This window comes from Scaptodrosophila lebanonensis, unplaced genomic scaffold (assembly GCF_003285725.1).
Source record: "Scaptodrosophila lebanonensis strain 11010-0011.00,11010-0021.00 unplaced genomic scaffold, SlebRS2 tig00001410-arrow-pilon, whole genome shotgun sequence".
NCBI classification, from domain to species: Eukaryota; Metazoa; Arthropoda; class Insecta; order Diptera; family Drosophilidae; genus Scaptodrosophila; species Scaptodrosophila lebanonensis.
Window position 1 is genome coordinate 2,245,571 of NW_022060738.1, and position 25,324 is coordinate 2,270,894.

The following is a 25,324-nucleotide window of genomic DNA, read 5'->3' on the forward strand; positions in this document are numbered from 1 at the left end:
TCGAACGTCAGAGCAAAAAAGAAATATATATCAGCGTACTACGATTAGTCGCAAAGCTATCGATTGTCGTTTATCGAATGAAGTAGCGCTAACATGCGCTTGCCAACACTGTAAAGTCGTCTACACGTGCAGTGTCTAATGGCAAATTTATATGAAAAGTAGCTGCATTTACCGTAAATTTTAGCAAGTAAGCAGCACAATCGCGAACAAAACACTGCACAGGTGTGCAGCACACCCCAAAAAAGGAAGCGAACACAAAAATTAAGAGGCCATAGTCATGAATTTCGAAGGGGAAGACAAACTAGAGCTGCAGCATTTGGCTGGCGGTAACATTGTAACACAAGAGCCCGTTTTTTCGGAACAGGGAAGGTTAGTTTTAAAACCTATTTAACGGTGTAAAACAAATTTATAATTTCTTTGCCTCCTGTAGATTTCTTTTTCTGCGCAGTGGCCTCAAAGTGTTAGTGTTTGTCTCTCGAACTGGCGAACTGACACGTGAGCTGACGGGCGCCACGGCGCCGATGATAAGCCTGGAATTGGAGCTAAATCAGCCGGAGGTGCTGGTGGGCTGCACAAGCACTGGCCAGTTGTTGCGTTGGCATTGGCGTACCGGCGTCCTTCAGAAAACCACACCCATGCGCTTGAAGGGCGGCAGTGAGCTACAAGTTGCAACATGCAATTTCCTCAATTTATACAAGGAAGGCGATACGGCATGCGCTTTTGTGACAGCGAAACGCAGGGCTGGCCAGAAGTTGTTATGGTTTGTGGTCAACACCAGCACGGGAGCCGTCATCAATATTGAATGTGGCCTGCAGCTAAAGTAAGTTATAAGACAAGCATTTTATTGTGCCTCTTTGAAAACCAACCTGTTGCTTCTTGCAGAGTACGCACACCACAAGTAGATGTAGGCAAAAAGGGCTATAAATACATAGTTATATCCCAGGGGTATTATGTATATTTTGTCAACTATGATAATTGGCAATTTATTCGTTATAAAAACGCCAATTGCACGCTCGTGACATGCATCCGTTTCAGTCCAGCAGAGGAAGCTGTGGCTACGGGCGATGAGCAGGGCCGTATATTAATTTGGCGTCAGTTTGGAAATCATAAGACCATGAAGAACGCGCTATATCACTGGCATCACACGGCAGTCACGAGCATAGCATTCACGCCAACAGGCGCCAACTTTTATAGCAGCGGTATGGAGGCCGTGCTCGTTAAATGGTCTATGGCACGACCCCAGCACCGGGAGTTTGTGCCACGCATGTCCAGCATCATTCGACATGTGATTGTGAGCGATGGTAATGAACACATTGCCGTATGCACCGACGATAATGCCGTACAGTTTGTGGGACCCACGGATCAAAGTTTAATATCCTCATTGCAACACTTTACTTATAGCGTGCCGGATAAAACTGGCAAGAGTCTCTTTCCACTCGGCCTTTGCCTGAACCCACGCACCAATACTCTGGTACTCAATGGCCGCGTGGGCCATTTGCAGTTCTATTCCGCATATACGAAAAGTTTGCTTTATAATGTGCGTCTGGTCTTGAATATGTTATTCCGTTTCCACTTAACTAAATTATTGATTTACTTTTGCAGTTACGCGTGGTAAAAGCCAACGTACTTAATTACGAAACGGATCGTATCATTTACAATACACGGGTTACCCGAGCCGCCTTTAACATTGATTGGATGGCCACGGGTGAGGTATACAATGATGAAAAAAATTTCACCGAAGTGCGTCTAAAATTCTGGCTATACAACGAGAAACTGCAGCGGTGAGGAAACACCTTTTTACTACATACATTTGTTTATTTAATTCTCTTTCGAACAGTCGAATTTTAGTAGAATTTTAGTGGATTGTTCGGCATTGTAGCATGAAATTAATATATCTTTATTGTTTTTATTTGCAGTTACATTCTGAACACTCATATTGAGATGCCGCATCAGTATGGCTTTAAGTCCATTACGTTTTCAAATCAGTTTCAAGTGGACCATTTGCGTTGTGCCACCATTGGCAAGGATCATGTTATAAAACTCTGGGGCATTGCGAAATCAGAGAACATTTATAAAGGAGGCACAATGTGGAATTGTTTAGCACAGACTTCGTACAAAAATTTTCCCATCGAATCCATATGCTTCTCGCAAGATGGCTCAGTGCTGGCTGCTGGCTATGGAAACACGTTGTGTATATATGACGCGAGAACTTTGGCGCTGGTGCATGCGCTTACCCCACCGGGCGGCTATGATGGTGTGGCGTCTAAGGTGCAGCTTCGTCTATCCAAAACGCCTTTGAATGGCGCACGCAAAGAGTTGACAGACCAACGTCAAAAACTCTGGACTATATTGAAAACATTGCTGATCAGTGATGATCAGAAACTGGTGCAGGAAGCTAATCAATTAATAGCAGCGGCACCCAGAACTATACTGAAGCCTGATGATGCGCCCCTAGATGACAAAGGGCCTTCTATCTTTAAGTACATTATGCAAATGCCCGAGCTGAGTTTGCATCAAAAGCTGCAGTTGTTTCGTAGCTTCGGCATTGAGTGCAGCATCCCAGAACAGTGCTGCAAACGTCTTGTGGCGCACTTGCAGAGCTGTGTTGTGCCGTCCAGTTCGCGTTTCAAATTTTTGGGAGGGCGGCTGCAGCGAATAAGTCTGCGACACCGCTTCAAAGCGAAACAGCGTCTAACAGAAGTGAAGACGCGCCAACAGCAATACGAGCAGATAGTCAATGAGGAGGTGTTGCCGCTGCTCAGTGTCCTCCAGCTGGACACACAGACTCAACCTGCTATCGCCCATAAACGTAAACGCACCCAGTCAACAGCGACACCAAAACCCCGACCGGTTCCCTGTCCAATGCAATCTTTGGCCGAGATTTCGCACGTGCAATTCGGAGCTGGCGGCCAGGCCCATTTAGTGACCGTTTGTACAGATTCACGAGTGCTCATCTGGAATCTGATGACATTGCGTCTGCAGGCGGGACTTAAGTTATCTGTAAAACATGTGGCCTTTGATCCACAAACAAATCTGCTGGCTGTGGTCACGCGCAACCAAGAACGTAAGTACTTAAGCTTTAGAGAATTATATTATTCCATTATTTGTTCGACATTTAATTTGAGTATCATTTTTTTTTCATAGTACACGTCTTCCAGCCAAATGTACCGCTGCCCGTTTATCAGCGCTTCAATATCCCGAAGCTGTACGGCCTGGTGTGGCTGCCGCGCCGTCAACCGAAACAGAGCTCCATAAACATTGATTGGCAGGCACAGTCCACGTTGCATATGCTCACTGAGACCCAGGAGATTGTCTATTTGGCGCCACCAGGCGTGGGACTATCAGATGGAGAGCCTGCGCCCGTTGCATTTACACAACCTGCGTCCGAAATGCTGCAATACGCTACATTTGGCAGCTATGCGCTGAAGCAGCAGCGTGCAAACGACACAAAGAATTCGAAAGGAGCGAATAGTGGACCGCTGATCGTGGGTCAGCGAAAGACCAACGTGCCAAATGCGGTAAGTCTTTAAGTTATGCAGGAACTGCTATCTTTTGATTTGTCAAAGCGCCTTTTTATTAATCTCTTGAGGAATTTTCATAACAAATGCATTGTCATAGGACCTTATATTAGCATGATAACCATTGGTCCGCCCTTTATGCCTATTTAGATTGATGTTGTACTTAAAAGTCTCGGTCACTCCAAGTTATACAATTTATTGAGTCTCGTACCTATAAGAATTATGCAGGAAGTTTGAGTTTTTATCCAATCGTAAAATAATTGTTCCGAAATTACGCCAAACAAGAGAGAACGCTACAGTCGAGCAAGGCCGGCAGTAAAATAGCCACAAAAAAAGAAAAACTAAAAAAAAAACAAACGACCTGCCTAGGGCTCAGGGGAACCTGCATACCAAGTTTGGTCATTCTAGCTCTTGTACCTTCTGAGATCCTTGCGCTCATACAGACGGACAGACGGACATGGCTATATAAACTCGGCTTGTCACCATGATCAATAATATATATACTTTGTGGGGTCTGCCACGCCTCCTTCTTCCTGTTACATAGATTCGCACAAAACTAGTATAGCCTTTCACCCTTTGGGTACAGGCTATAAAAAAAGAAATGGGTTTCAGTATAGCAGAATCGCAGGGGAAGGCTATGAGCTATGGTGCCTAAAGCTGTTTCGGTTAAGTGCCTTGTATGAGAAACGCGGAGGTGGGCGGTGGGGTATTTAATAATTATTTGTGTAATATAATAGACTTTAGAAGGGGGCAGTCTTTTTTCCAATCGTAAATACTTGTTCTGATATTGATGCCTTAGTGGCTAGTTGCTTCAATTGAAATGGACAGAGGAGGGCGCGGAATAAAACATAGTCCGAAAAAATAGTTTTTCTATTAATTTTAAATTTATGGCAATATATTACTTTTACTTCTGTTCCAATCGCAAAACATGAGTTTTTTAAATTAAATGAAGAAATCTCGGATATTTCATATAATTTAAAGACATTTATTCAATTCATTAAGGTTTGACATAAAGTATTCAGTTCGTTAGTAAGAAATTTGTAACTGAATTCAAACATGTTTCTAAATTTCCCTTCGTAAACTATTTAAATTTATTCCTCAAAGGGTTTCTTGTATTGCAACTTACAAACTATGAAGTACAAGTGGTTGCATCTTAAATTTAGTTTAGCATAGTTTTTTAATATTTGGTTTAGCTTTGGTCTTGTTGTATATCCTGTTATATAGTTCTTGTTGTTCAGTCATGTGCATTTTGCGTGGCTTGTGCGCTTGATTTGGACGTCGTATGACAATTTATGTTGCATAAATCGGTGAAACCATAAATCCAATTACTTCTTCTTTCTGAGCAGGACATCCCCCATTCTAGGCGCTGTGGGCACCCGCAAGTGCCGGCATCGTCGCATCATTAAGACGTCGTGTTTGAAATAGCGAAGGCAATGCCATTGGGGCACCTTGGGCATGAGTTGTTGGTGCTGTGGAGAAATAGGGGAATAGAGGGAATCAATAAGACTAAGTATTTAAGTAGTGCTTTTGAAATTTTAAATCTGCAACTATATATTAGCAAGCAGCCCAGCCTACTAACTAACACCTGGCCAACGTGTATGTCTACGTTGCCATTCTCAGAAAGTGTTTCCAGGCGTTGTTGTCAACTCAATTTGAATAATTTCAATTTACTTTAATAATGCAATTCTCTTAGGGCTGGCTCGGTTTATTTTTGGATATGGTTGCCATTCAATTGTGCGGTGGTTGCGCATTTCTTTTGAGCTGCTGTATCAGTATAGGAGCAGACAGGTCACATACAGAAAGGTTAAGTGCTGTCTGTGACTTCGAATAGGTCGAACAGGTAGATTTTTTGTAGATTACAACTGAATAGTTTCTAAATTTTAGGTTCTTTATTCTTTTAGGTCAGGGAGATCGCCTCTTCTAGTCCAGGATAGATTATTCCTATACATGTCAGTCTAGTTGTATTTAAAGTATATATAAAATATGATTTTTTAAGTTGTTAATGACACATCTTAGACACATCCCATTCCCTTGTTTACAGAAGTACATATTATCACAATGGCAATTCTACACCATAATCAACACTATTATCATTCGTGACAACTCGATTCGAATTTTTATACTCTGTACATGAAATGTACAGAAGTATATTAGGTTTGCGGGAGCTGAAAAATGTAACAGGCAGAAGGAGGCGTGGCAGACCCCACAAAGTATATATATTCTTGATCAGCATGACGAGACGAGTCGATCTAGCCCTGTCTGTCCGTCTGTCCGTCCGTATGAACACCTGGATCTCAGAGACTATAAGAGATAGAGACATCAAATTTTGCACAAAGATGCGTTATGTGTGTATTCTATACGAGTTTGTTTTATTTTTTTTGATTTTCACCCCCACTTCCCCCCTATGGGGGTTTTCCCGATTTTCCATTCGTATAATCGCCTATATCTCGGAGACTATAAGACCTAGGAACACCAAATTTTAGTCCCAGATGCCTTATGTGAATACGCAGAAAATGTATATTTTGGAATTTCCCTCTCTCCCCCCTCTACCCCGCAAATCGTAACTCCCGTAATTCTTGGAATTTCGAACTAAAATTTTGCAAATACCCCCAGTTAGTTATTATGTGTCCGTATGCCAAGTTTCACTATGATAGACCGATTTAACAAGAAGTTATAGCCATAAATATATTTGCAGCTGCAGCGCTGCTCAAGCGCTGCCCGCGGCTGTTGTTGATGTTGCTGTTTGGTTGACTGCGAAAATGCTTACACAGACACGAATAGATGCGCATAGGCATACATACACTCACACAGACGTAATTGCTATGTAAATGTGCAATTATAAACCCTTTACGTGAGTTCGAATACCGAGAGAGGTAAAATCGATCAATTTTTTTTTTTATTTTCTTAATTTTTTTTATTTTGTATAATTATTGTAAACATATGTACAGAGTATTTCAAAGTCGGGACACCCGACTTTAGCTTTTTTACTTGTTTTATATTAGAGATGCTGCTTTCTTAAACATTTTGGTAGTTCTTATACCCAGTAGCCGTAGGGTAAAACGGGTAATTAGGTTTGTGCAATGTATGTAACAGGCAGGCGACCCATAAGCGCACATTAACTAAACGGTATATAGATGCTCCTAGTCCAAACAAACTTTGCACACACAATTAATACAAAAAATTATACTTTTTTGTTCAAATTTCATCCAAATCGGTTAATTCTAAGAAAAGTTAGCGAAACAATTTCACTCTGGTACTACGCCCACAAGGTGCAGCTTCAAGTTCTCGTTTCTTCTTCCTTTTGCTTCTGCTAGAGCATCTAATACCTTAGCGTTTACCTGGGTATAGGGTATTTCACTGTCGGGCTTGATCGACTGTAGCGTTCTATCTTGTTTAATATTAATCTCTAAGCACTTATAGAAAGCAATATTCCAAAATTTCGATTACTTGCGCCAAAGGTTACTTCCCTCCGAAAATTGTATAGTAATATTTTTTATAAAACACTAAACTAATCTAAGTATAAACAGGATAAAAAATGTACTTGTGTATTGGTTATTTGTTATTTAGACTTGGGGGTAACCGTTGTGAGACACAAATGAGATCTGCTTGATATTTTACGAATATTTTAAGCTCTATAGTAAGACTTGTATGTATTTTCATTTTTGTAATTCAAGACCTTAGGCACATTAACTGACAACAGAAATGGTATCCCATTATAAAATTTAAATCAATTTATTTTATTCAAACCAATGGGCCTACAGCATTGACGAAGAATTTTTTATTAAGTACACGGTATGACTGACTACGGTATTATTATGAATAAGCATATTCTCTCTCTGGTAGAAACCAGCAACAACTAGTTCTGAGCCACACTTTATCTCTTGTTTGTCGATTGACGGTCTTTTTTAAAATTATTTTTCTTCAGTGTAGGAGTTTTCTTCGTTTATTTGTCATTTCATAAATATAGAAATAATCAGCTTCTTAATATTATTTTGCAAAAACCAACAGGGAGTCCAAACAGACTTTGATAAGCCATGTCCGACCAGCTATATGATTGTGTATGCTATGTGGCTTATTATATAAGTTGTATTTTTTTTTCCAATTTTTCTATTTTATTTTCAACTATTTGTGGACTGTGTAAAATTCCATTGCTGATTAATTAACACCCACGTACCTGAGTCAAATTCATTTATTTATTAAGGTGGGTTACGTAATGAATAGAATGTTTTCAAACGGTTTTAGAAAATATTTGTAATATTCTGAAAAGCTAATATAAAACATTCTGCAGACGAATTTAGAATTCCGTTTCTGGTTAGTTTTTAATTCTACATTTTGCTTGGCAGAAACCAGCCGCAACTAGTTCTGAGCCAGGCTTTATCTCTTTTTGGTGAATTTATTCGAACTTTCCAGAAATTTGTTCTTAACTGTGAACGTTTTCATATCAAAACGTCTGTTTAAATAAAAGTTAGAAGCAAAGGTTTGAACGATTTAATGTGTGGTCAGACTAGCAAATAATTTTCGGACAAAGCTGTTACATTTTTTAGATATATCTATCTACGTACAAAAACAATAACAATATATACTATACAAGAATAAATTTTCTTTTATATTTACTTTTAAGTTTTGAATTAACAAATTGTACGTTTTTTTGTGCAAACTTTTCGCCGTCTGAACATAATCCCTTTCAGATAATATCTTTAAATATAGTGTATTTCGAAACTAATATCACACAAGACTTTGTGTGCATCCCTCTCCAACCCTTTTCTTTTGAGTTCACTGTAACTCCCCACTTGCTTCACACCATCATTACTCGGAATCTAACTCGAACTAAAACTCCGCCCACTCACCTCATTCACAATTGGCACAGGTCCAGCTTGGGCCCAGGCAAGTAATGCAATGCACAGTAAGGAAATGACAGCAAAAAAGTTTGGCCACATTTTTTTTGTTTTGTTTGAAATTTAAAATTAAATTTCTTTGTACTGCGCTTTTAAATGGCACTTCAGCGCACTGAAATGCTCTCCAAATTTTTGGCAATTTGTTTTTTATTTGCGTACGTTGCGCGTAATAAATTAATAAGAATTTTACACTTTATTGCCACAGTACAATAATATTTCTTTTGTTATTGTGCCCTGAACTTTACTTTTTTGTGCTTGCGATTTCCGTAAACTTTTTGCGGCTCGTGCTTCCGTCTTCTCCGTTATTATTTTTATTTACAGTAAGTAGTGTTGTTTGTGCAAAGTACAACGGGAAAATGTTGCCTGTCGTTGGCGCTCGTTGCATTTTATACGCCACATCGCTGGGGCTCGTCTTCCAGCACTTCGGCTTATTGGGGCTTGAGTGTGTGCGTCTGTGTGGCGCTCTCATAATTCTAATTAGTGAACGACCGACGAGTTGTTCGTAAATTTGGTTTGTTATTGTAGCGGCATTTGGCTGGCGGTCTTGCTCTGTGTTTAAGTCATGGTAAGTTAAGATAAGCCATACCTTATCTTAACTTACCATTAAAGACTGCAACGAATTGCACAGCTACTTCATAATATACGCTTACGTTTTCTGTTCTAAGGAAAATTAATATTGCTCGATCGGCTGCTTAACTTGATAACTCCAATTTGTAAACACTTTGGAACTTTGATTGCGGCTGTCTTCTGTTAAATAAAATAATGTTGAACGATTGCAAAGTCTGCCTACACCAAATAGAAACATTATTAAGTTTAACTGCACTAAAAACTCACAATGCAATATTTATGAAATGCTACAAAACATATTATGACGTCACACACCGCATAACGGACCTGTGCAATGCCATACCTTCGTGCTTCTTTGCACCATGTGCCTCAGTCGTTGTCGTCTATTGTGAATGCATTTCTGCTCTGCAGCGTGCAAGTCAGCTTGCACTGCAAACGCCCACTCGCGGGTGTGCTGTCCTCTCTTTCTCTCTGTAATGTTCAGCTGTGCTCTCTCTGTTTAGCTTTTGTTGTTCAATTATTGTTTATGCGTGTCGCGCTCCCTTGTTATTGTTGTTGCGTGCCTTCTGCTTCTTTCATTTTGGCATATTTACGACGATTATGCTGGTCAACGTTTGTTATGCCATTTTATGATCTGCCGTTCCGTTGTTGTTGTTGTGTAATTTGCTAAAGCGGGTCAGTGGGCATACATATGTATGTATATATGTATGTACATAAGTATTATTTTTATACAAATGTAATTTTCCCGCCAACGTTCAATTACTCTAATAACACTAGCCACACAAACTTAAAAACAATAAAACATACATACATACATAGTAAGTAACCAGTGATTAAAACGCAGGATGTTTCCTGTTGAGATTCAAAAGTTTTTTAATTTTATGAACAATTTTTCATTTAATTATTTAAAATATTGCTAGCGCATGTTTGAAATCTCTCGAAATGAGCCGAAAGTATTTTTTATTTTACTCTTTTTATGATTTCTCATAAGTTTCGTGGATAATGTTTCTGGTACTTTGGATTTTGATTTTTCTGCTGTTTAGTGTAATTCGACTATATTATTTTTTACCGCTGTTTTTCCATTTGCTTTTTTCATTCGTCGCTGCTAATTTTCCTTAGTTCGTCAGCAGTTTTTTGCGAGTTCAAAGCTGTTTTAGTTGGTTTCGACAAGTTGTTGTTTTGTGCACTCTCTGCCCAAATGTTAGCCGATGATTCATTCCTCATGTTGCGAATGGGATTGAAATGCAGTTCGTGGGAAAAAACAAAGGCACGCATCCGTAAATCAATATTTGTTTTGGCAAGTGAGCAATCAACACAATTGTCTTGTCTCGCATTGTAATTGTTTGCTAATCCGAGCAATTGAAATCGAACTTCAAAATGCCAACAATCCAGTAAACGGCGCACGTTCCATTCACCACGAAGGTTAGCATTAACTTGACTTTTAAAAGTTTATTAATTCGCACCGAAAAAGCAACGCAATGACAAACACAAAATCCAAAAACTGACAAAAATAAAGCAATCACATGATTAACAATGTCACGTCGCGTGTCACACACAAAATTGCTGAACTTGAACCGCAATCTGAGGCGCCCAAACAATAAACAACTGACCAGCAAAGACTGTTGCGAAGGTGTCTGTTTGCTGGGGATTGGGATCGTAGTTAGGATTTCATAATAGCGAACATTCAGTTTTGATTATTTGTAACAAAATTAACCTACATTCGAAATTTACAGCGACGAATACTTTTAGTATTAGTGATAATTTTGTGTAACTCACATTTTTTAGAGTTCTGTTCTACAATTTCTTTGAATATATATATATATATATATATATATATATATATATATATATATATATATATATATATATATATATATATATATATTCAATTGATTGACCGTTCCGCCGTTCACGAATGTCGCAGGTCATTTCGAGGCTTCGATGTTGACAGCTAACTATGAGGAGTCCTGCTCCAGGTGCGCTCCCAAAATGTATAGGAATGGAATGCTGAGTGCTTGCACCTGAAAAAAAGAATGTTTGCTCCTGCAAGTCCAAAATATAAAGTACTCGTGGTGCACCTGTACGAGTAATTGCATTGAATCTATCAATAACTACTCGCTTCTGCACTTTTGAGGTACTTCTTAAATAAGTTTGCTGGTACGGGCTTAGGTCAGAAGTTCATTAGAAAATATTACCTCTGAAAGTATAACTATAGCTTCCCCATCTGGTGACGTAAATATAAATGGGATTAGCTTTAAATATATATATATATATATATATATATATATATATATATTTTTCTACCATTAGCTAATACATGATAGCTATTTCTGAAGCCTGATCATCGTGCTTTACTTATCAGTTTTATAATCCCTTAGAATAACATACATATGTAGTCCTCCAGTATTCCCTCATCACCATCTAAAGCACACACGAATCAATTGTGAATTATAAAGCTGATTAGTGTAGATACTAGCCTTATACTAAATATAGTCGATTAGGTGTTTTTGTTTTCGAAAATTAAGGTCACGCGTTCAACTTAGAATTGTTATTGTTTTGTCTAATTTCTGTGAGCTTAAAGGTCGTTTTTATACTTTGAACTCGAAGGCTAAAAAGGGGATACATATTGGGTTCGTATAAATGTATGCAACAGGCAGAGTAGAGCATCTACGATCCCCGTCCGTCCGTCTGAATGAACGCTTGGATTTCGGAAACAGGTAATGTCGCATTGACCAAACTTGGTATGCGGTCTGTTCTAGTATCTAGGCAACACGAGTTTATTAAAGTTGTTCTATTTTCTGTACCATTCATTATCTTATCTTATATTTCCTTTATATACTTGTATATACAATTTAAAAGTAGCTTGCTTCAATTGAACACTTTATGGCTTAGTTTGTTAAATATATATTGTTTCTTTACTGCGATGGCTCTACGAAACACGCCTATCCTAAAGTATACCATATATGTAAATATCTCCGGCGACTATAATCCAGCGCAGCTTGGACCCATTAACTTAAACTTTACATAAATGTGAAAGGTTGCTAGGACCACTAAATCTACTTCAGATTTATTTGTAATCAGCAATCTGGAAAGCTTAGATTTCAAGCAGTTCAATCACTTTAAGCAGTTAACGTTCTATTTAAAAGAAATATAAAAGTCAACTAAATGCATGAATTTAAATCCGTTTCTAGAAAACAGATAAAACGCATCTTAAGATTGCATTGAGGAGCATTCTTATGAGAACCTTCAAATAAAATTGGTAGAAAAGTATTTCAATTTAAATAACTTTAAGATTTGATTTCAGATAAGAAAAACCTTTCTTTTTCTCAAAGTCACATTTGCTAAACCAAGTATTTAATGTGACACTTATGTTTCGTTTCAGTTAATCAATTTGTCCGCCCACACGATGCCCGCCATGAGTCTTATCTGCGGCCAGTTCATCAAATCGCTGCTGACACCTGCGGAAACGACGTCGCGGCACAACAGCCTCATGGGACAGGGGCAGGGGCAGCGGGGGCAGTATCTGAGCAATGGCACTGTAAACGGCAATGGATTGCCACACGAGGGCAGCGATGTGGATGACGACTTGGAGGCCGATGATGAGGTGAAGGCCATGGCAAAGAGTTTGAAGGCGCGAAAAACTTTGCTGGCGCAGAACTCGACACCAGTTGGCCTCAGCAGTCAGGAAGCAGAACTCGCATTGGAGGCAAAGCTTCAGCGCATAAGATCGTTGGATATAAGCCTGGAACTATAAACCTGGACAGAAGAAATAAGTCGTTTGAAGATTCAAAGAACACACCCCTACCTAGACATACATACATACTTGTAGATACTAATTTTATACAAAGCCCTTGAAATCGAAGAGTTTTTGAGCCCATCATAAAACATTACGACGATTTTCCGCATTGTATAAACGTTGTAATAATTGTTGTTGTAGCTTATAACAAATTGTATGTTTTTCTAAGGACAAAGACAGCAATAACGTTTGGGACTTTCACAAAATACAGAATATAATAATATTTTAAAGCCCTATATTGAACTTTATGTAAAATATACATGCAGTTATTTTTATACAAACATATGCAATGAACACAAAAGTATCTATAAATGTATAGCGGACTTATTAACACAAATCCCTCGCAGCATTATTTCTATAAGGGGCCATAATTTGATTGTCTTCCCTTATACCGAGTTCCATATACTTGTATGTGAACAGTATAGAGATATAGAGTTATTATTCTTTAGATTGATCCCTTGTTCGACATAGCAGATATACAATCTGGAGGAAAAGTGTGCTATGCTGCCGGCTTTGGACTGCAGTGAGGACTGCGCAGTTCTTACCAACTAAACATTCTTGGATGCCCAAAGATAAAGAAAACAAAAATTTAATTAATGTAAAGCTATTCTTTTTTCTCTTGGGTGAAGTTTTATTCATTGAAAGGATTTATTATTATAGTTTTAAACTATAAAGGATACAAATTCGGCAATCCTGCACTTCTCGCCAGACAATCGTATAAGAATCGTTGCTTCGAAAAGCGCTGAGAAGCTATGGCATATACATAAGTAACAGATTTCGGCATGTGCTTAAGATTCGAGACACAGATAAGATCTTTAGCTTATAATGATCGGAAGCGTTGTAGTCTCTTCGGAAATACATATGAGAACCCAGAGCGAAACGCTCTTGAAACATCATTGAGAGTCACTGATCATTTAACTGTAATCAGTTGCAGATTTTATTTTTTTGAATCGGTGCTATTAGTGCCTACTAGGGAATTATCTGCTGTTTACCATTTATGGACATTGCATGATCTTAACACGGACTTGCAAAACTAAGTTTGTTGGCCTTAGCTTGCATACATTCGCAGATTCTTACGTTCATACAGTCAAACACAGATAGGCAGGCTATAAAGTTAACTCCACTTTCTTTATCCTAATGCTAATGACTGCAATTTTATTCACACAGAAATTTTAAAAATACATCTATACATGTTTTTAAGAAGAATATGGTTAACATTTAGGCGAATCGGCTAAAAGAAACGTCGGCGCGGTATGAGGCCCGCATGCGAGAGTACATTATAGATCTCCATGCGTGGTATTTTCTCGGCCTGACGATCGTAGACCTACGAGAGAAGAGACAACATAAAAAGCTAGCAACAACGTGGAAGCCAAACAACTCACCACCTCCTCGCCGGGACCAAACCAACTAGACTTGGCCAACAGCTCACGCACGCGTGGTGTCTTGTAGAAGGGGTTTTGGAAGTGTTGGGGCAACGATTGCTCCCAGGCATCGTTCTCTATGACGGCGATGTGCTGAAGATTGCGTTGCGGCTGCGGTCGAGCGCTGACCAATGTGCCGGCCATGAAGAGCAGCAGCAGAGCAAGACATGGTTGTGCAAAGCGTTGGGGCTGGCACCTTAAAGAGATTAGGGTTTTTTTTTAGCGATTTATTAGATTCGGAATACAAGTAGATAAGAAAAGACTCCCGAAAACTTACGCATCGGTGCGTGCACGGGTGTCTTAAAATATTGTTATGATTAACATTACATAATTGCTGTGCCGGCGTCGATGTGTGGTGCATATGGTATTACAAGTTTCCGCCTGTCACGCGCAGATACACTCTCTCCCCCTCCCCCTCGTCCACTATCTTTCTCCATCTCTTTCCCTCAGACATGCGTGTACATATACATATACGCAAGTGGCCCCCTTTAATGCCCCACTTGCAGCCGACGCCTAAATGACCGCTTTTCACTGTCTGCAACGCAACCACCAACTGCCTAACTAGTTAACCAAGTCAGCTGACTGCAACTGCCACAGCAACCACATACTATAAGTGCGTAGCAATAGTTGTTATTGTTGCCAAGTAGCCAGCGCCAATCATTTCCTATATGTCGCGTGCGCCTCCACTGTACTGCTCTCAACCTAGAGGTGGGAGTCTTCAACACGACAAACATTTAGGATTTGGGGCTCCCATGCTTGTTAAACGGCATTATGCATTTTAATTAAAATAATAAGGAATGGAAGTAAGCCAGGGATACAAAATTGTTACGTTCCTAACATCTATAATAATTTATCATTTATAATTACTATTGTTTAGTTTTTCATCATATTAAAAAAAATTTGCGCTGTTACAAGACTGCTGGATTTCAATAAATTGAAATGTTTCTGAAAAATTATGTATTAAGACATGGCACAATACAACACAATATATTGTAGGATATTCAAGCAGCGCTTCAGGCTCTTGAATCTAAGAAATATCTGAATATCAACTCTGGTTGCCGTAAATGTCTGCTATGGGTACCGGGGTATAAGCTGGTCAGGGAGGATACTTCCTCACACATCACCCCTGACAAGGACTAATTTGAGTGTTCGAGCAAGGGTGTTGGTAGCTGGACTTAACATTTCCTTCAATGATTTATGCAAAAGCTGTAAAGACCACGAGGAGAGGGAAAGCGTTGAGCGCCTTCTCTGTTATTCTTCACCACTCATTTGTCTAGGACAACATGTTCTAGATGATGTCACAGATTGCGTAACTAGCTTAATTCATAAGTGCCAATCGAACCTAATCTATTTCACTATATTTTTTAATGCAAAATAGCGTAACAAATAAAAAAAAAAGCAATTAAGGGATATTACTTATAATTTAATACTGTCTTTTAATTGAAAATATTTTTTAAATCGATCAAACCTTCGCTGAATTTAATTGAATGGATGTTGTGGAAATGTGACTGTTGTTTTATGGCAAACAGGATAGTTGCAAATTTCGACTTTTAATGAAAATTCTACTAAATGTACAAATAATATTCCAGACAAATGTATATTGTGCCACTTTTTATTGCGTTTCTACCATATAAGTATATAAAACAAGAAAATAATGCTAAAGTCGAGCAAGCTCAACTCTTAAATATCCTGTACCTCCAACAAAAAAGGGGGAAAAAAAATTTAAATAATTAAAAAAAAGAATATTAATTAAATTATTTAATTAAATTAAAGACATGTTCATGTACAGTTTCAACAGCATACATTTACATCAGAATCGTGTCTCTGCGTATTTATATGCGTGTATGTATGCAGCACAAAGTTGAACCCAAGCAGCAGCAACAACAACAGCTGCGGGCAGCGGTACAAGCAGAGCATGGGCAGCGATTTTATTTATGGCTATAACTTTCTTTAGAATTGACCTATCATGATGAAACTTGGTATACAGACACATAATCACTAACGGGATGTAGGTACCTAATTTTAGTTCGAAATTCCAAGAACTACGGGTTATGGAAAAAAACATGAATTGCGGGGGAGTGGGGGGTGTATCAGAATAAAAAAATAAACTTGACATGCCTAGGGCTTATGGGAATTTGGATACCGAGTTTGGTAATTCTAGCTCTAGTACCTTCTGAGATCCTTGCGCTCATACAGACGGACGCACGGACAGACGGACATGGTTATATCGACTCGGCTTGTCATGCTGATCAATAATATATATACTTTGTGGGGTCTGCCACGCCTCCTTCTCCCTGTAACATACATTCGCACAAAACTAGTATAGCCTTTCACCCTTTGGGTCAGGCTATAAATATATAAGTTATAATTACGTGACTATTATTTTATGGCAAAAAGTACAATTGAAAATATATTACAAATTTCAGACAATGTTCTACTAAATATACAAAAATGTACATTGTGCCACTTTTTATTGCATTTCTACCATATACATAAGTATACAAAAATGTATAAGTTATAATTGTGTGACTACTATTGAACATTTATTGAAAATTGCAGACAAATTACTCGTAGATTGGGCCACTTTTTATGGTAGTTCTATATACATATATATATATATACTACTGTTTTCTTTTCGATTTAAAAAGCATTCATTATCACTGTAAGCCATATCTAGACATTTCAGGTTAATGTTCGTGCGTGTTGTGCCGTAAAAGCCCATCTCTATGCTGCACTCCACGCACCACATTCGCTTTCAACGAACGCTGCATGAGAAATGCTAAGATCCCTGATCTTTGCTTTTAATTGGAAAAGCAACCGCAGACAGAGATATCGCGACTGCAGCAGCGCCAGAAAGACTACTGATGAAGTGGCTGGCTTGGTGTGATGTAAGCTTTGGACTTGATATTGCCACTTGTCGAGCTTGCGGCATTTGCCCCTTTTTGCCAAATCATGCAACCTGCATTGCTGATGTACTACATACAAACATATATGTAAGTGTGTCTCTCGGCAAGATATGGATCGCCATCGCACATACTCGACTGATTTTAGATAAGATGACGAAGTGAAATAAGCGGATGGTATACTAATTAGATAAACTCGTTAGTAGTAAGTATGTGAGCTGCATTTCAAATTAAATGCTGCAGATAGCTTTGCAGGAAATCACAACAAGTGTTATTTGGGAAAATCCTTTGTAAAGGAGGCAAAAGCAGCAGCCGTCTCTAATCTATTTAGCCTTCATTGCATGTTCTCTAGACTTTCTTAGATGTGATCTTTTATTTGATAATTCTCTGGGAGGTAGGTCAGAGCTACTGGATCTAATTGCAGCTTCATAGTTTATTATTCCCTAGATATTCTCCAGAAAGCACTTCTTTCCTCTTTCTTACTTGTATTTCAATAAAGCGATTACTTCTTAAACTCTGGATTCAAGAAATTCCCATTGCTATAAAAAGCCATCAGCTGACTTAAGTTGTTGCTATTGCAGTTGCTGTCGCTAATATGCCATCCCATGGACGTCTCGATGTCTGCGTTGCATTTTTCACTTTCGAGCGACCGTCTTATGCAATTCTTCTGCCTTTTTGCGCATGCGCTCGACTCCCGACGCGTTGCTGTCCGGCGAGGTGCGGTGCGGCACCCCCAACGAGCCGGTTTTCAAGCTTATTTGTATGCCAAGCAATTGTTGCTGTCGTGGTACTTGCTGTTGTTGTTGTTGTTGTTATAGTGCGAGTAGCTGCTACTTACAACAGCGCTGGGCTTGTTGTTGTTTTTGATTGGGTCAATGGAATCCAATTGGCTGCAGTTTCGCTTTCCTTGCAAAGTCGCCAGCATTCCAGATTTGGGTCACGATGGTTAATTGAAGAAGATTGAAGTATTGTTGTTAATGTGATACAATTGTAATTCAATAATAAATTACATTTGCCCAATGCCCAATTTCCATGCAACAAGGAAATGTACAGCTGATCTCCGGGTGAAAGGCTGTGCGGGGAGTTCCCCAAGTTCCGCCGAACCTTGATCGCAAAGATGAGACAAATGTGGGCACTTAGCCCTGGTAATGATGCGCATTTAAGCGAACCAACCCAACAACTGACACACTTGTACGAGTATATGCCACTTGTGTCGGATATACATATATACTTGTATATGTACATTTATATGAGAGTGAAGTGATCGTAAAATTGTGTGCAAGTGTTAAGCCTTTTTCTTTCACGATTTCAAGGTTGTTCGGCGTATTTGCAAGCAATCATAAACATCGTGTAATTTGTCTTAATTTGTTGTGCATTTTTTTTTAAATTAGCCCAACTACTTAGTAGGCGTTTCCTCTTTATAAGTACGTGTTTACAGGGAAGCTGCACGATTAAACTAAAATTGCAGATAGCTTGAAAAAAGGGGATCAATTCTGTGCCAAATGCTGTGCCTACTCTGAAGTTTAAATTTCTATTGTTCTGGTACTTGTTGCGAGTAAATGGAAGAAAATAAAAAACAGGAAAAACATACTTTGGATTTTTTTAAAAAATATTTTCATATAAATAGGTGTATATGTTTAAAGACGCTTTTTGTAAAAGTGACTTGAATTGCGCTTCAGATCTTAAACGTAAAAGCCAAAAATTATAATAATAATAAAGTGAGAATAAATAATTAGCGAACAGATTTTTGTGTTTTCAACATTTATGTACATATATCGCCAAAGTATTTGGAGCCTGGAGTGAACTCTTAAGCTGATTAACTGATGGATTGTTTTTGTAATCAGATGTATCTAAGATGTAGAACGTGCCATTGCGACTGGTTCATCTAATCAGCTCGTTTCGTATCACAACACTCAGCTAGGGTTTGCGAGAAGGCCTATATATCTTTTGATAAAGCATTAAGTCCTCGAATTAAAAATGTGCAATAAGTTTAGTTCGAACTTGTGGTGTTTCTGGCAGTCAAATAAAAACTGCTGGCAGGCTATGCTACAAGTCTGTCTTAAGGGCTTGTGAGAAAAAATGGAAAATGGGAAGGCCCTCAGATCGCAATACAGTACCATACTTTTGTTGAAGTAAGTCTTAAATAATAATAACAAAAGCTTGATAAAAGAACTGACTGTTGGGTAGAAAACTAATTAACTAAAAAACAAGCTTTTAATATACGAGTGTACCCTCAAACCAGTCTGGCCATCTGACATCTACATACCTTTGGGGCAAAGATTCTGCAAAGACCAAACACCATCTTCAAAGCTCTTCCGTTTATCACGAATGAGAACATAGATCAGGAAATTGGTGTTCCTAACATCATGGAGGATATAGTAAGACTCAGCACCGGTTACAAGTGGATCTCTGACCACCCTTGGCCATTATATCTTCTAGATAACAGTACCACCATTAGAAGACTATTATGTATCTATAATTCTATATATTTATTAACAAAAAATCCATCATTGTATTGAGATAAATTTCTGGAAATAACACATAATTTCTAAATTTAGTAGACAATGAAAAGCTAAAAACTTCTCAAATTTCACATAAAAAATAAATCGTCAAGGTATTGTTATAAGGGGCAGATTTTAAATAAATAAAATAATTTTATAAATTACATAAATTTATATATGAATAATTTTTTTATAAACAGTTGCCATCATATTTTTGTTGGAGAAAATGTTTAAAGACAATCGACATGATTTCTTGAATTTTAATGATGTGTGAGTTGCTTTTCAAATCCTCGAAACCACGTCGTTTTTAATTTAAATCTGCATATTAATCAATTGTTGATCGGGGGGATTTTCAGGTGTTAGCCAAAGGCAAAACTCAGCACTTCACTGCCGTATTCGTGAATGGGTACTGAGCCATGATTTGGTCGCCGATTCGCAAAAATATCTTACACCCTCGAAGTCACGCAATCGCTACTGCCGCTGATAGTGATGATCAATATTTGTGGTAGTTGTTATGCGTTTTATGAGTCAGGCTATATCTTTTTATATTTTATATTTTGTATGACACTTGCCACCGGTATTTGTTTATGTTAATTACTTTCAGCTCATGCCTGCATTTGGCTTTTTGTGCAATTGTTCGTGTCTTCAACGACAACGACAACGACTCTTAATTGAAAAAGTGTTCGCGCGACAACAAAACCGCATAATAGACATACATACATATGTATATTGCATTATTATTTTCCCTAATTTATTGTTGTTGTTGCCTATGTATATTACAAGTATTTCTATTTTCCTTCTTTTTTCGTTGCTGTTGATTTTTTGGGCATTTTTGCGCATTTGTTAACAAAACGTGACCGTTAAATTGAATTACCTATGCTGTGTGCCTTGCATTTGTCTATGTTTATGGTTTGGGTTTTGTTGGCCCCCTTTGTTGTTGTTGTTGTTGTTATTGTTATTGCTGTGATAGGTCAAATAGTTTATGGGCTTTTGAGTTACTGTCAACGCTTGACGCGTTTGTTGGTGTTGCTTGGGCGGCATTTGGAATTTTTATTAAACGTTGCCAATATTTTGACACACATACTTTGTGGCTTTGTGGATCGCATAAAAATGGGGAGTATTATGCAAGTATTATAACGACTAATTAGCGGAAGGTTAGCAAGAAACAGAGTTTAACAAAGGTGAGATTGGACCTTAACGAGGGATCGGTTAAGGTATTTCTTTTTGCTTAAAAAAGTCGTAGAGAACTTTTCTTTATGGCTTCTGCACCTATCTTTCATATGGCAGCTATTTGATATCGTGCACCGATTTTGTGGAAATCATGAGGCACTATGAAGCCTACGCAATTTTCTCAAGATATGTTTATGAACAAAAATGTAATTCTATTAAGATTTGCAGCTATATAAAATGAAGGCGCTATACTTGTATGTATATGGTTTGTAAAAAAACTTGTTATGCGTCATTATCATATAGTTTAAACTGACTGTAAGAAATAGGACTTTTCAATGTTTGCCACTGGTATGAAAAACAACTTTCTCAAATATCATAACAAATTGTATTATATTCAGTATTATTTTTGAACCTTTCAATGTCTTTAAGTATTTAATTTTACATGATTGTTGGATACATTTAATGTTTAGAGAATTTGTCAATTGTTTGCAATCAAAGAAGTTCAAAAAGTGTAAATGTGATTTGTAAGTTTCTTAGAAAATTTAAAAGCATTGAACAATTTTGCTATTTTCGTTTCTTTTCATGCCGAAAAATTAAATTTGAAAACTTCAATTCAAGAAATTCCAAAAAATAAAATAAACTCGGACATAGGAGAAAGTTGGTATCCAAACTTTGGTTATTATAGTTTTAATAGTTTCTGAGATCCTTGCGTTCATCCAGATAGACAGATAGACGGACGGACATGTCTAGATCGATTTCTCGTCATGCTGATTCAGAATATACTATATATACTTTATGGGGTCGGAGATGCTTTCTTCTGCATGTTACATACTTTGCACAAACCTAATATGCCCTTTTTACCCTACGGGTACAGGGCATAAAAAGTAATTAATAATAAGCAAATTAATTGAAAACTGTTGAAAGCCACGTAAATGTACGTGTACGTTTAAAAAAGTTTTCTCAATCGCAGTAGAGATTGAGGAAAGCTTCGGAAAGCTATAAAATAATATGCATGCATCGAGGCATAATAAAAGGAATTTTATCACTTAATGGTTTCATATCAATATATAAAATATGAATGAGAATACATCAGGAGAACATTTGATTTTCTTTAAATAGGTGCTTTGTTAAGTTAAAACTTTGTTTAAATATTTAAATTAAATAAAACAGTTTTGGGAAAGTTAATAAATGTTTTCTTCATTTTATTTCTATTTGATTTTGATAAACAGGATGGTTTGATTGCATTTGTTTTGCAAGCAATATTTTACTAATGGTCCCCAAATATGATGTGTTGGTTTCATCAACTTTATATTTTAATCACTTTTGTGTTTGCACAGCACGAGTCACACGACCAGCAAACCCATCTAACAAGCATTTATAAGTAATGCATAATATTTTGCATAAAAATTTGTACAACTATTGATTGAAGCGCGAAACTCACATTTTATTTGTTTGCAAAATATATATTGTTTTAATAATTATTTGTTACACTTTTCAAATTTTCGCATCCGTTTCGATTGAAAAGCAGTTAAGAGCTCTGTTTCAATGCCGCATTGCCAACTTGGGCTTGTTGTGTGTGCGAACGCGGCCAATTGGCAACTGAAATGCTGACAGTCGGCCAACAGCTAACAGACCTGGACATGGGAGCAGCTTGAAAGTTTTTGGACAGCGCTTGAAACTCAACGAAGCGCAAAAGCTAAGCCGAGCTTAGCTCAAGAGCGCAGCAAGTGAAAGAGCAGCGATTCGATAATATATAATTGCTTAAGTTTATTAACAAATAACAAATAGTTTGGACACAGTTCAGTTCATATCGCATTGTTGTCGAGCACAAAGTTATCCACAAGGTCCTCGAGCATGTCCTGCATGCGCGATCTGTATAATTCGTCGGTGTTGTATGCCTCCATGCATATCTCGATGCGTTTGCGGCTGAAGAAATCGCTGAAACCGTCGGCATTGCTCGTCAATTTTTGGGTACAGCTTGGCGGCAAAATCACCAGATGGCAGAAGAGGCAGCTCTCAATGAGGCCAGTAATGCGATAGTGCTCGATGGAGGCATAATATTGCTGCTCGGAGATATAGTCAGCGAGTTGGAGTCCAGCTCGCCTCATAAACTCGGACATGAAGCGATAATATTCGGCCAAGAGTTCCTTCATATGCTGCTCCCGGAACTCCCGACTTGTGGGTATGGTCAGTATGGTTAGAACGTCCATCGCTGGCGGTGCATAGCGCGCCAACTGAAAGTCCACAAGGACGCATTGCAATGGCGTTTCGCCATATTTTCCATATTGGAACATTACGTTATTCGCCCAAAGGTCGCCATGCAGCAATGTGTTCTGAAACTGTTTGGAGGGCTTGACGAGCTCGAAAATACGCGACATGCGTTCTGTGAAGTTCAGCAAAATATAATCCAGCTTAGCCGCATATTTGGGCATCGTTTTGATAATCTCCTTCAGCACCAGGCAAGCATTTTGAAAGTTGACCAAACGCAAATGTTCGGGGGGCACATCACTCGGATAGGCGTTCTCCACCACACAGCTGGGTTGGCTTACATTAATGGGCTGCTGGGTGCGTACTTCGTGTATAATGGAGCCCGCATGCATGGCCGCCAATGTTTTGAGACAACAATGCAGTTGTTCGTAGTTCAGCAGACCATCTCGAGTGGCGCCCATGCGGTATCCCTGATCCGCGAGGTTCTCAAAGACCAGCAGATTGTTGTTTGCGTAAAAGGATTTGGGTGCCACGGGTGCGCAGGCAGCTTGTATCGCAGGCAGCAAATGTTTATATACAGAGATTTCCTTTTCGAAAACCCCAAAATCCTCAAGATAGTCCATGTGTGAGGGATTCCCCTGGGGTGCTGCCTTGCTGAAGAAACGCAAGTGTTTCAGTTCTTTGCCATCGTGCAAACGCAACGTCACATTCAGAAACGAGTGACTGCCCAAATATCCTGCGGGCGCATCCGATGTCGGTTTTAGCTTATAGCTGACTATTTCAAATGCCGAGCTCGGCTCCTGCTCATACAGATATCGCTGGCACAGACTCTGCACCACGCTATTGCTCAGTTCTACTACCGCTGCCATCTCGAATGCAACTGGTTCGCTGCCTCCGGATCCGGCTTGCCTTTTATAGGCCCAACCCAATATTTACTTGGGGACTACAGACGAGTATACTTTGCTAAATTGTTGCAGATAAGCGCTACTGACGCGCACCGACCTCAACTCCTAAGCCGTGGGTCATAACAGTGAAGCGGTCTTATATTCCGGCAGGTTATTACTTAGGATTTGCTTTGAATTATTCCCAGAGTTTAACGACCTATTATTAGCTTTAGAAAGGGCTAGACGATTGTAATCTAATTCTACAATGCAGCGAAACTTAAATGCTCTTAATTATTGTGAATATTATCGCAACTTGCTGACTTTATCTCCGAGCAGCAAGATAAATAATATTTAAAGATATTTGAACATGATTTCCAATACACAACATATTTTCGATATCGATAGAGCTGTTAGTCATTAGTTGCTGATATCGATATTTATCAAAATCAACCTATAGAGCATGTTGCCATTAAAATTCCATGCTAATAGGTTATACTATATGATGTTAGTTGAATAATAATAATTCGAAAGTTGATGAATTTTTAATTGGGGGTCGACTATGTTTTAATGGCCTTACTTTTAGTGAGTTTAGGGCAGGTATATTTAAAAGTAATATTTATTAATTATATCGTAGGTTCAGCTATTAAGCCATAATATTGTTATTATTATATTAATCATATACAATAGCTCGATGTTCACAGTCGAAATAGTAAAAACGATGATCAGCCACATATATTTTAGGGTGGCATTGGTAGTAGATCGATAAAAATGTACTGCATTTATAATCCATATACTGTACAACTATTAATCAGTGGTTGATTAGGTATACTTGTAGGTAATATTATTGAGATTTAATAACATCAGAAGTCGATATTATCTTTTCAAGCAGCCATTATAGTTGATAAATACGTACAAGCTTCTATTTGAAATAAGCAGACGATATAAAGCAATCGATATATAATATCTAATAGTATTAATACTGGAAAATTTCTTCAGTTAAAGGTTTCTTTATATAGTCGTATCTATCTAAGCTTAGAGACATGTTTCATGGATGATAAATATAGAGCTCCAATACAATACCTCAATAGAGAAACTAATAGTATTAAAGATTCTTAAACTTATTCAAGTGAGTTCTTTGCCGGTTCTCTTAAATCTTTCTCAAAAATTCAGCATTCATTATCCGATAGTTTTGAATGGTCTGCTTTCAGATCTTTTAAACAAAAACGAGTTCTTTTTTCCAAACGTAGAAGCTATGTTTGATTATTAGGTTTTCACAAATCCTTCTTAACTTACTTGAAGGGTATATTTTCAATAGACATTCGTAATGAAAATTGAAATAAAACTCTTTTTCGTATTAGGCATAAAGTAGATAAAAAAATATATATAAATAATATAATTGACATGGCGGATAGCACGCATTCAATATTTAAATCTATATTTATTGCAATATAACACTGGATT

At 38.1% G+C, this 25,324-nt stretch overlaps 4 protein-coding genes across 4 annotated transcripts; 1 reads left to right on the plus strand and 3 right to left on the minus strand.

The window, feature by feature from the left end:
- The first annotated feature begins 145 nt into the window (after positions 1–145).
- LOC115630652 (WD repeat-containing protein 75) lies at positions 146–13,006 on the plus strand. The gene is made up of 7 exons (XM_030527294.1): positions 146–369; positions 431–820; positions 883–1,537; positions 1,603–1,781; positions 1,917–3,064; positions 3,145–3,518; positions 12,363–13,006. Exons 1-7 carry the CDS (start codon positions 278–280, stop codon positions 12,732–12,734), a joined length of 3,210 nt encoding a protein of 1,069 aa, XP_030383154.1. The 5' UTR covers positions 146–277; the 3' UTR covers positions 12,735–13,006.
- On the minus strand, positions 4,603–8,751 carry LOC115630653. Its single transcript, XM_030527295.1, has 2 exons — positions 8,366–8,751; positions 4,603–4,987 (listed from the first exon to the last, which is right to left on the minus strand). Exons 1-2 carry the CDS (start codon positions 8,453–8,455, stop codon positions 4,844–4,846), a joined length of 234 nt encoding a protein of 77 aa, XP_030383155.1. The 5' UTR covers positions 8,456–8,751; the 3' UTR covers positions 4,603–4,843.
- A 955-nt stretch (positions 13,007–13,961) lies between the features above and the next one.
- Positions 13,962–22,271, minus strand: LOC115630511. Its single transcript, XM_030527111.1, has 3 exons — positions 22,213–22,271; positions 14,159–14,393; positions 13,962–14,100 (listed from the first exon to the last, which is right to left on the minus strand). Coding segments are annotated over exons 1-3 (330 nt in total). The 5' UTR covers positions 22,215–22,271; the 3' UTR covers positions 13,962–14,007.
- A 242-nt stretch (positions 22,272–22,513) lies between these two features.
- On the minus strand, positions 22,514–23,849 carry LOC115630512. The gene has a single exon (XM_030527113.1). It carries the CDS (start codon positions 23,846–23,848, stop codon positions 22,577–22,579), a length of 1,272 nt encoding a protein of 423 aa, XP_030382973.1. The 5' UTR covers position 23,849; the 3' UTR covers positions 22,514–22,576.
- Positions 23,850–25,324: the final 1,475 nt, after the last annotated feature.